This window comes from Tetrao urogallus, assembly GCF_951394365.1.
Source record: "Tetrao urogallus genome assembly, chromosome: 23".
Lineage (NCBI taxonomy): Eukaryota > Metazoa > Chordata > Aves > Galliformes > Phasianidae > Tetrao > Tetrao urogallus.
In genome coordinates, this window is record NC_136836.1 from 4,266,111 (window position 1) to 4,278,083 (window position 11,973).

General features: G+C 52.9%; 2 protein-coding genes across 2 annotated transcripts; both read right to left on the minus strand.

The window, feature by feature from the left end:
- Positions 1-3,624: 3,624 nt before the first annotated feature.
- On the minus strand, positions 3,625-6,654 carry ADPRS (ADP-ribosylserine hydrolase; the record flags this gene model as incomplete). Its single annotated transcript, XM_079545926.1, has 6 exons — positions 3,625-3,917; positions 4,315-4,415; positions 4,499-4,683; positions 4,787-4,994; positions 5,784-5,880; positions 6,435-6,654. 6 exons carry the CDS (start codon positions 6,652-6,654, stop codon positions 3,625-3,627), a joined length of 1,104 nt encoding a protein of 367 aa, XP_079402052.1.
- Positions 6,655-7,633: 979 nt separating this feature from the next.
- On the minus strand, positions 7,634-11,968 carry TEKT2 (tektin 2; the record flags this gene model as incomplete). The annotated part of the gene is made up of 9 exons (XM_079546115.1): positions 7,634-7,847; positions 8,468-8,547; positions 8,722-8,865; positions 9,116-9,223; positions 9,515-9,629; positions 10,351-10,494; positions 10,617-10,822; positions 11,377-11,502; positions 11,813-11,968. The coding sequence occupies 9 exons, from the start codon at positions 11,966-11,968 to the stop codon at positions 7,634-7,636; spliced, it is 1,293 nt and encodes a 430-aa protein (XP_079402241.1).
- Between the last annotated feature and the right edge of the window lie 5 nt (positions 11,969-11,973).

Consider the following 11,973-nt stretch of genomic DNA (forward strand, 5'->3'; position numbering starts at 1 on the left):
AAGGAACGTGGGATGCCGACCACGTGGCTGCTCTGTCCTTGCTGGCGGGAGGAATCAAACTGTTGCTTTGCAGGTTTTCTCATGGCAGAGCAGCAGTCGCCACTTGCACGTAGAGAAAAGCAGTTCTCATCCCAGGAAGCTGCATGCTGCTGGAGGCAATCCGCTGCGTGTCCCTCTGCAAGGGAACGTCCCCAAGGAAACAGCGACGATTTGGTCACCAGCTGAGCAGCTGGCAGCCTTACATTTCCCTAAAGCCTTCTCTATGGCCAAAGAAACAAAATGTAGCAAGAATGAGACTTGGGACTGTTCTTCAGATGGACTGTACAAAATATTTAAACAACTTTTTTTTTTTTTTTTTTTTTTTTTTGGTTGGTTGTGTTCTTTTTCTTTTCCTTAAGCCTGTCACGTGTTTCTGCCTCTTGCCATGCAGGGCTTCCCCATAAAAGCACCCCGGCCCTGCATAGAACAAACACGAAGGAGGTGTAAAGCTGAAGGGGCAGCAGCTGGGGCTGGCGTCCCTCCCCACGGTGGTTTTGCTCCGTGCAGAGCTGCAAGTCGTGGCGTGATGAAACTTTCTCAAGTTGAAACGCAGCCCCAGAGCTCTGATGCCACTGGACCTCATAAGTCCTGGAAGCAGGGAGGTGCCAGGCCTGCTGGGTTCTGCTCACAGCCGGTTATTTCCCAGCAGGAACAGGAGCCAAAAAAAAAAAAAAAATACCCAAAATGTCAAAGTGGAAGCTCGAATGCTTTCCTCAAAGCTGGGAGGAGGGCTCAAGGACAGAGCCTGTGTCTCTGGGTCTCCTCCACTGCAGTGATTCCTGGGGATACAGCACAGACTGGAGCTGCTGAGGTGGGATCCCAGCACGCTGCTCTGCGGCACAGTGATGTGCGCAGTACCTGCAGGAGGCCAGCAGCTTCCATGCGCTTCCAGCTGCTCCCAGGTGGAAGCTCAGTCCTCTTCCTCAACAAAGCGACTTATTTATACTGTGTTCTAACCTACATTCAGCCTTTCTGCTCTGTTCTGGTTTACCGCACACATCGTGTTCCGGCAAGAAAAAAAGACACTGTCACCAAAAAACCAGGATCCCCCTGAGCGCTGTAGATATTGTTTTGCAACCTCTCCCTTCACACGCACAGCCATCAACCGTCACCAACCTGCATCACCTGCTGCATGCAGAAGCAGAAAGGCAGAGCTGTGACACACGCACACACGTGGGATCCGAGAACGAAGCAGAGGACGAGGGGCTGCTCACCAGGCCAGGAAGATGTTCTGCAGGACTGAGCGTGTGAGATCCGCCAGCAGGAAGGGCTGCTGTGCGGTGTGTGAGCGTGTGGGATTCTGGTTTCGGTCACACTCAAGAAAACAGGTTGGGTTGGATGAAGTAGGTCTATTTTTAATGATGAAAACTGCATTACAATGTGCATTTTTATATACAAATCCTTACTATTTTTTTTTTTAATTCGCCTCTAGTATTTCCATTTCTAACCTAGTATATAGAGGTTTCTAGTTTTGTAAATACTTACTACATGCACTGTCTGCCATAGTAAAAGTTGGTTTAAAATGCACTCTTTTTGTGATCAGAAACTGGCCTTCTCTTCAGAACTAAAACTGCAGTACTTGATTGTATTGACAAACCATCAATAAAACTTATTGTACAAAGCTGGGGCTGGCTGTGCCTTCGTCCTCCTCGCCCCCAGAGCTGTGGGCACAGGACAGGAGAGCACAGCTGTGGGGCAGAACTGAACGTTTCAGTCTTTCACGGCTGGCCTAAAATGGGCTCTATTTTTTAAACAGGAAACTTCAGTCCTTCGTGAGTTCCAAACGCTTTAAAATTCTCCAGCTCCTTTAACAGGAAAAATGTCTTTTTTTAAATAGCTCTGTGGACATGTTGACATCTCTGGCAGGAAAATGTGAAAAATCTGCCATTTTACACCTCAGAGCTGCAGCACAATACATAAATATACAAAAGAGCAAAATTCCACACCACCTCAGAACAAGATATTCATTTAAACAAGTAAAACTCATTAAAGCATCACACAGAAGACTGGCACTTGAAGGAAGCAGAGGCAGAAAGGTCTGGAATGACCCCACGCCCCCAGATGTTCCACACGTGCATGCAGTCCAAAACGCACAGCAGCCACGAGCTGTGACCAAAAGGCAGCAAACTCCATTTGTGCACAACGTTCACGTGCCACTGTCACAATCTGAGATAACAGGGTTACATTGCCACGTTCACATTTACAAGCACTTCCATATGACGACTGCTTGCCTCTTCCCTTTTGGTTTTAATTATTAGAAGCTTGTAACCCTCTTCAGACGTGCCATGCACAAGCTGTTATTCCCTTTCTGACCAGCTCCCTTGGGCAAAAGTTTCAAGATTTTCAACTCTGGAACAACACAGCTGCACTGCAATGTTCTCACCCATCAGTACCAGCTTCAAATCCCAGCGTTTTGTCATCTTTTAACCTTTCCCTTTATTTTCAGATGCTTTTCACAGAGAAGAAGAGTTTGAAAGCTATGAGAAGCAACTCCTGCTTTCAGCTGAAGCCATTTCTGTCACTGACTGCAGCAGAACCAAGAATTCAGTCCTTGCTTAACACTACGTTTCACAATTTTTATTTTTAAATAGCAATCTCCCTTGGGACATTCACAGGGCAGAATTAAAAGCACAGAATGTGAGGATTAGAACTAAGAAATGGCTGGAGTAGCTGCAGAAACGTGAGCCAGCTATCTAAGGGAAGACAAAGTGCAGTCAGTCAGGGCAGTGCCAGGCAGATTGCAGAGCAAAGGGCACCAAAGGGACATCATTAGTGATCCCTGCCTAAAGGAGGGGGTTGGAACTACAGGATCTAAAGATCCCTTCCAACCCAAACCATTCTAGATTCCATTCTTCCAGCAGTAACAATTTGCCTACTGGGATTCCGTGTGCAGGCACCAAAGGCATTTCTTCAAACGCCACTGGCAGTGCAAAGAAATCCCTCCTCCCTTCTCAGGCACTTTTCATCCTGCCTTTAATGAAGTGAACCTCCCTGTGAGCTCTGCTCTGCAGCATCTTCACTCTGCACTGAAGGAGGCAACCTGTCCCCACACACAGCAAATCCTCCAGCTCTCCCATGGCTGCTCCTCTGGAGGCTCCCACCCCGACCCTCTTGCTTGTCAGTTGAGAATGAACGCTCACACTTGTCAGTGTTTTAAGGACGTGCATCCCATGAAAACCAATGCTTGACACGTTGCTACCAACAGAAATGAAGGACGTGGCAGTAAATAGTAAAAAAAAAAAGTCTGTGGATTCAGACACCACCTAGGAATAACAAAATGACAGTTACAGAAGGGTGGGCCAAAGCAAGCAGCAGCCTTATGAAAACTTGATGCTCTTGTACTTCGGAGATGCTCCCACTGTCCAAGGCACCACATGCAGCCGCTTCCCAGCACAACTGTCAGTGAAGGCTATGTCCCATCTCTTCAATCCCAGCTGGTGCTTCCACCTCTCTTCTCACAGCAGCAGGTGTCTCCTCAATGGAGGCTCGCTGCATCTGCATGGCACGGATCCACCACCAACTTTATGACCAGAAAAGCAGAGGCAACCACCTGCTTTGCCTTCCGGACACACACTCCCTTCAGGCTCAGAGCCGTTGGCAGTACAGTTCATGTAAGCTATCTGCCATCTTCTGTGTCTCTTGAAAAGCTTCGCAGCTCTGCTCCCAACTTGGGGGTATCTGTTCTTCCCCATAATAAGCCCCTGCAATGGCTCCTGCCATGGTAGCAATGGTGTCTGTATCTCCACCCAGAGAGATACAGTAGATGATGGTCCTCTGCAGGTTGTTGTAGTGCTCAGGAATATCTGGGTCAGCTTCCATGCAGCGCAGGAAGGAGTAAATGGCAGTGGGGACAGACCTCAAAGCAGCGATGCCATTGCCTGTTAACAAAACCAATCAGCTCCAGTGCTGCACAACACTCTTGTCCTCTTCCCCACCGAAGTTACCCCTTCCCTTTTCACTGCCACGTCCCATTGCCAATCACCATCAATCCCGTGCTACTGATTTTATCACCACAAGGAGCAAAACTAAATTTGCAGGAGACTCCCCACAGTCCCCCAGTACTGCTCCCACCCCAGAGAACATCCCAGCTACATCAGAATAGGCTGGCAGGACACATTTACTTAATCCTATCCAACATTACGATCTGGGAGCCATTAAGATGAGATCTTAGAATATTAAGAAATATTATTCAAGATAGTTTTTGGTAGCAAGACAATTTTCTTCCCACAAACAGAGGGAAGGAGTCGCTGGGTTGGAACTCGAAGAATTGCATACCTAATTCAAACAATACATCTGCTTTGGGAACACTGCTGAGCTCCAAAAATTCCTTTATTTTCTTCAGACGCCTCGAAAATGGTAAATCCTCAAATCCCAGCCTGGAAACGAGAGTGCAACGAAGGAGAGAGGCTGTGAAGAGTCAGAGTGAACTGTGGGGTGGGCGCTCCGCACAGCTACTTACGCTCGGGCATCAGTAAGAGACTTATCATCTGCCTCCACGTCCTCCATGTGGCTGATGAGCTGCTCAAGGAAGGTCTCCCTGCTCACCTCTCCCTGCAAGGCGAGATGCACCGCCAGGGCCTGCAGGATGGCCCCGTTGTAGCCCAAGGAGTTGGCGTGGGTCAGCTCAGCACTGAGCTTTGCAAACTGTGAACGAAAACGTATCATTAGCAAACCCAAGTGAGAGCAGAGCGGGACCCAGCCAGCAGCAGGCAGTCACAGAGCCAGGGCGCCCCAGGGAGCACAGTACCTTCTTAACATCCTGAACATCCCAATAGGTGAGCGGAATGCCTGCAACCCTCATGGCACCACCATTGCCATAGGAGCCTTTCCCATTAAATTGAGCTCTTGCTGGCTCAAACACATCACTGCACTTGGGGCTCAGCAGCTTCTTAAAGACACTGACAACAGCCATCCCATAGCCCCTGTTGGGTTCCTTCTTGTATTCCTCAGCAAACCTGCATAGGCAAAGACAGCAGCAGTTACACAGGAGAGAAAGAATTTGTGGAGTTTCCAAATGCAGGTGAGTTAACAGCATAGGGACCACTCTGTGATAGCCATGGCTCAACCGATTCAGCTCTGCAGGGAAAGAATGTCACTTCCAAAAAATGGTGTGAAAAGAGGGGAGGGTGTATGAATGGTGTACAGGCATCTCCCACAACCCACTTGTTTCCTTCTCCACATTTCTTTGAAATAGGAGCAAACTCGAAACATTTCCCTGGGTCAAAACCACAAAGAAAGTCTTTTGTTCGAGTTCAATGGAAGTGTTTTCTAAACAAATAAATGCTCTCCCTTAAGTGGAACCAAATGCTACCAGGGCTGTGGATCCAAAAGGGAAATGGATCATAAACAAACTGAGGCTGACCTCACTAATATTCACCAGCTAAATTAAGTACAGACATAAATAGCAACAAACAAACATGTAAGGAAATGCTTTTCGTCCAGGCGTTATCTTCCACAAAGGTGGCTGAATGTATGTGGCTCCAATACAGAATGGCAAAACAGCAAGTCCCACCCCGCTCCATTCTAAAGCCTATTTGGAACTGACATTAGAGCTAACGATGCTGGATGCTTCAGGACAGAGCACACAATAAATTCCAGGGTCATCGCTCTTGTTTTCTCCACAAATTAGCAATGACTCTGCCTGAGCTCCATCCCCTTTTGCAGAGTTACACGATGGCTTCATTTTAAGCATCTGACACACAACGAGTTTTGCTCTCGCTGGAAGCCCCAGCTGCAGCCCTCACCTCTTGGCCATGTCAACTTCATCGAACTCCCGCTTGGCCAGCAGCGACTGCACCACAGATCTGCTCATGGCCGTGTCATCCGTGTAGGAAAGCGTTTCTGAAACAGAGAGTTACAACTTCATGTGACCATTCAGCTCACAGCTCCCTGCGAGCACCGCCTGCCCGTAGGGCTGCAGCGCTGCTGGGGGACACGCGGCACCCTGAGCTGTGTTCATTGAGCAGCCAGGATCAGAGCAGGAGAGGCGCCGGCAGCACGGACAGGATGCAAAGTGCTGCAAGGCGATAAAGCCAAGGGACACGTGTTCTCCTCCAGGTACATGGGGACAAGTGAGAGATCACAGAATGGCCGGGTTGGAAGCGACCTCAAGGATGATGAAGCTCCAACCCCCAGCCACACGCAGGGCCACCAACCTCCGCATCTCACAGCAGCCCAGGCTGCGCAGGGCCCCATCAACCTTGAACACCTCCAGGGACGGACGGGGCATCGCAGCCTCTGTGCAGCTGTTCCGGCACAGCTCCCCTTCGCTCTCCCTTACAGATCCGTTTCTCCACGTCGCAGCAGCACCGCACACCCGTTACATTACGTTACGTGACGCTTCCCCCCGCTCCCCGCACCGTTTCACATCCCGCCCCGCCCGCCGTTCCTCCCACCTCTGCGGGCGCTCCCGGCCGGCTCCCCTTCACCGCCCGGCGGCTCCAGGCCGCGGAGAAAGCTCAGCAAATCGGGCAGCTTCACCACGCTCCTGCCCTCGAAGACGGCTCCCAAGCAGTCGCCCAGCAGCGCGCCGGCCAAGCAGCCCCGGAAGCGGGCGAGAGGAGGCCGAGGACGGGACACCGCCACGCGCCCGGAGCCCGCGCCCGCCGCCGCCATCTTGAGTCGTGCCGCCACCGGGCCGGAAGCAGCGCCCCCTTGCGGCGCGGAGGGCAGAGCGCTATGGAGCCGCATGGGGGTCAGAGGATCATAGAGGATCATGGAGTCGCGGAATCACAAGGTTGGAAGCGACCTGCGAGATCACCCGCTCCAACCGCCCTCCCGTCACCCCGCTGCCACAGGCACTCGCAGCTCCTCATCCAGACGCCTCTCGAGCTCTGCCAGGGACGGCGACGCCACCTCCCTGTGCAGCCATTGCAGCGCCTGACCGCTGAGAGAAACAGTTCTTCCTCACGTCCAACCTAAACCTCCCCATCACAACCTGCAGCCATTTCCTCGGGTCCTGCTTGTTTCATGGGAGAAGAGGCCAAACCCCTCCTCACCACAGCGTCCCTTCAGGAAGCTGCAGGGCGCACTGAGGCCTCCCCTGAGCCTCCTCTTCTCCACACTGAACAACCCCAGCTCCCTCCTCAGATCCGCGCTCCAGACCCCTCACCAGTTTCATTGCTTTTCTCTGGACACGTTCCAGGTCTATTCTGTAGTGAGGAGCCCAAAACTGAACACAATACTCGAGGTGCAGCCTCACCAGTGTCATAGAACCATAGAATCACAGTGCTGAGCACAGGGGATGACGGCCTCCCTGCTCCTGCTGGCCGCACTGTTCCTAACGCAGGCGCTGCTGGTCGCTCTGTTCCTGCACAGGGGGCAGATCAGTGCATCTGAGTTCAGACCCCCTGGAAAACCCATCAGAGTGCAGGAATCCCAAGCCCTGCTTCTGTTCCCAGCACGGAAGGGCTGAGGCAGAACCGCCCAGGGCACACGATGGGCTCAGCCACTGTGAAACGCTTCCAGTGCACCGCAGCCGCTCTGGCAGACACTCTTTATTATTGAACGCTCCTTGGAGCACACGGAACAGACTGTTATACAACAAACCGGGGCAGTCAGGTCAATTCTGGAGCACCCAGGTGCTCACCCTGCCTTATCCCAGCTCCAGCTGCCCGGCTCTGGGTGGGGATGGCACACGGTTCGTGGTGCGGTTGAAGGAATCCACCTGAGGTACAAACTTCTCAGCGGGCACCACGAGCTTCCTGCGGCTGTCCATGCACTTGTGGTCCAGCACCAAGGAGTGGGCTTTGTAGGCCATGTCGGTCTGCACGCGATGCAGCTGTCGGTACAGAGCATCCAGGGCATCCCTGGGAACAAGGAGATGGGAGCTAGATGGATTCACACCCAAAATGGATGGGAAGCACGTGGCTTTTGCCTTTGTTTGAAGAGCTGAAGCACCACATCCATCACCAGCACCACCCCATGGGCTCCATCACTGCCCCATCCCTGGGGGTGTTCAAGAGCAGGTTGGATGGGGGCTTGGGCAACCTGGTCCAGTACCTGATCTGGAGGTTGTTAGCCCTGTGGCAGGGGGTTGGAATTTGCTGATCCTTGGGGTCCCTTCCAACCCAATGTGATTCTATGATGCCATCATATTTCTTGGGGCATCGCAGCAGCATTGTTTGGGTCTGTGAATAGCTGGGACCCCCCTCCATCCTCCGGCACACACACCTTGACCCTTGCCCGCAGCCCACTGCCCAGAGCAGCTCCCACCAAACCCAACCATATCTCCATTCCTCCTCTGAACAGACACGAGTTCTGAAATGCAGCCCCTGGAAGCACCGGGTACCACATCCCTAGGGAACCTGCTTTGGCAGGGGGGTTGGACTCGATGATCTCTGGAGGTCCCTTCCAACCCCTACAATTCTGTGATTCTCACACAGGCAGTGCTGTGCCACCGCCCTGATGCAAAGAGGAGAAGACTCACTGCGCCTCTGCGAGCTTCAGCTTCAGAGCACGGATCGATCCTTCCAGCTGGTGGACCTCATCTGTGAGCCCGTACTGCACCTGTGATGTGATGGAGATGCCCATGGCAGTGAATGGGGCCGACTCCCTGCTTTACAAAGGCCACAGTTCTGCATCCCCCTGCTGGCCTGCATGGCATTTTCTCCGGAGTGCAGCCACACCTCAAACAAGGACCATCCTGTTCGGTTCCCCAGTCCCTGGTGACAGGGCTGATACCTGATCCCGGCAGAGCTCCACGTTGGGCCGGTAGCTGCGCGTCTCCAGGCGGCTGTGTGCCACTTTCAGGTCCTGCATTTTCCTTCGAAGATCCTCCTCCAGGCGTCGGATGTCCTCTTCCATCTCAGCAATTTCCTCCAAGGTCTAAGGTAAAAAAAGACACGTATCCTAAGGGACAGCCACAGTTCCCTGTAGGAGACAGACTAGGAAACAGCCCCCAATTGCTATAGGCTTTTATGTGCTCTGAATGCATTTTAAATGGAGCTGATGGGTTCTGAACCTCTCTGCTCATGGCTTTGCAGGCAGAGCAGGCATAGTGCTGCTATGGAGCACAGGACCTCTTCTGCATTCAATCCCCACTCGAGGCTGTGGCTGTTAGATGAGCCCCATTTACATTTTGCTCCTGCCATTTCAGCTCATCGTAGGCTCTCTCCATGTCTCTGATCCTCTTGCGCAGGGCAAACTCTGTGGCCACACGCTGAGCCTCCAGCTCGTTGTTTGTCTGAAGAGAGAACAGATTCCAAGCACACACATCTGGAGGGGCTCTCCCTCCCAGCAGCTGCTGCTGTGATGGTCACATTGATGGTCACATACGACACGGCTCCCCGTGAGGTTGGGACAAGCAAAGCCATCCAGGCTGTGTCTGCTGGAAGGTCCCACAGCCAAAAGGAACAGCAGCGATGGATCGCTGTGAGTCTTCCAGGCTGCTGGGTCTGCTGCACCCTCTGCACAGCCCAGGTCTTCTTTATAAACAGGAGGGCACCAGTAATTCACTACCCAGGGGCTAATTTACCTGGGCAATGGAAAGCACTATTGCTTCTCGGAGCTTAGTCGAGGCTTTCATTTCCTCCTCAGCATGATCTTTGTTGTATTGGCTATTCTGTTCCCACTCACCAACCGCAGTTGATCTAGGAACAAATCAGCAGTTATGAAAATAAGTGGAGTGTCTGCAAGGCAGTTCAAAGGGAACCACCTGCTGCAGGCCACGAAGGCTTTCTGCAGTGCAGAATGCTTCAGGAATTTGGAGGTCGCATTCTGTCTGATCTCAGTGCACCAGCTGGAGGCCGCTGCCCCACGGCTCCTGCACTGAGCCCAACATCTGCTCCAACACATCCAAATTGGGATCCAACTGGGGACACATCCAAAGCACGCTATGAAAGGCCACCAAGTGAAAAATGTGCAGCAGCTCTCCCATAAAGCCTTGCCGGGGGCTGATGCTGCTTACTGTCACCTACAGCCGAGCGCAGGGAGGCAGGGCAGCCAGCTTCTGTTTTTGCAGTGACAATTTTGATAACCTGTTCACCGTTTGCGCTCCAATTTTCTGCACTACAGAGATGTTATTTATTTGATGGTGATGGTGGTATGAGCTCGGTGTGCCCTGACATCCTGGCATCTGATAGCAGCACACATCGCCAGCCATCAGCTCGCTACGGGCATGGATTAAGAAAGGTCTGATATCCAACAAGTCTGTGGCTTCACAGCCCAGGACTGACAGCAAATCCCAGCTCCTGCACTGAGCTCTCAGAAACTGCACTCATCAGCCAGGATGCAGCATGGGAAGGAAAAGCATCCTTGGGCTCTGGAAAGCACTTGCACGGATCTGGACAGAAGCACAGGCTCTTTACTCACCCGTTTGGGATCCGAGTTGGGTTGACCTTGAAGGAGATGTTGGGGGAGTTCACGCTGAGGGATAAACACGTGCGGTCTATTTCCAGCGCCTCCATCTTGCCACGGTGGTCGAAGCTGAGCTGCTGGCGGGCTTCCTGCAGGAGGCTGCAGAACACAAGGCTGGGGTTGCAGGGAGCACAAGGAGGAGTGCAGCTCCCCACCTCCAAAGCCTTTCAATCACGTCCTCCATCATCTCCGTGAGACCAGCAGCGTGCTGTTTGCCTCACCAGAGCCGTTCGAAGGCTTCGTGCACTCTCTGCTGCAGCTCCTTCTTGGTTCTGTCGATCACCTTCACCTCTTTGTGCAGCTCCTCCTCCACAGGGTCCCTCACCACATCGATGGCGCGGCGGCCGTCGCGGAGCGTCAGGCACTCCGTGGCCACATCCAGGGACAAATTCTTGGCCTGCAGGGCGCGTTCTGCTGCTTCCTTCACCTGCAGGGAGCACTGGGCTGTGGGGCAGTTCTCCTTCAGGGATGGGAGAAGAGGAAGAAGGAAACCCACCCCCACCCTCGGTAAGAGGACTGGCCACCGCCTGCATCGCAGTTCTGGAGCTCTCAGCAAACCTGGAAGGAAATCTGTGGGAGCCAAACACAGCGGCGCTCCGCGTGCGTTGGGTCAGGGCTCAGACCCTGCCGGAGGCCCAGGGCTCCAAACGGAGCAGCCTGTGGGTTTAGAACTGAAAGAAGCAGAGACTGACCCCGCTGACATTCTCCATTTCAAATCAAACCTTTTCAGATCGTGGTTTGAATGTATTTCTTGTTATCCTTGAAAGATAAAAACGAGGCAAGAACAGGAGCAGGCAGTGCACAGCTCAGCCGAGAACATCAGGATGTAATTTCATCAGGTATCCATCCCAGAATACCTGTGACAAGCCCCCACCGTCGGGCACCATCTGGGCCTACGCACTGCACGAGGCAAGCCTCAATTATTTAACATCCCATGTTGAAAGCGTGGTTCATTTCCAGCCATCTGTCTTCCCAACATACCTTGGCCAAAGCATTGATTTCCTCATCTATGTCTGCGAGGCATTTGTCCAGGGTCTCCTTCCATCTGTTCACACTGCTGATTCGTTCAGCCAGGCGGGTTTGGTTGTCGTGTTCATCCCATTTCGCCTGGAATTGGAAGAAAAGCGCCCTGAGCTGTTGGTTGGTGTTACTTTTTGAGACCCCAATCGTGAAACTTGCCGAAGCCTTTCCTGCTTTCAGGATGGATGGAGCTCTCCATAACGCATCGCTTGCTCTAACAGTGATCAGGAAGAGCAGAAGGGGCAGAAAGCGATGCGAGTTGCCAAGGGCACGAGAGTCCCACCCTCTGTAAGGGGATTCGGGAGGCTCCCACAGGTGAAGCCTTCTCCCCTTCCCCGCCACACCTGGGTTCTCTCCCGCCCTCTGGGCACCTTTTGGGCCAACCCGGGGCTCCCACCTGGTTGTTGGTTTCGCTGCGCAGGGCTCTGGCTTCCTGCCGGATCTGATGCGACGCGGAGCGTTGGCTCTCAGCGTCGGCGGAGATGAGGCGGGCGTTGGTGTCCCAGTCGGGCACGGTGAACCGCTGCCCCGGCTTGACGCTCAACGCTGCCATCTCGC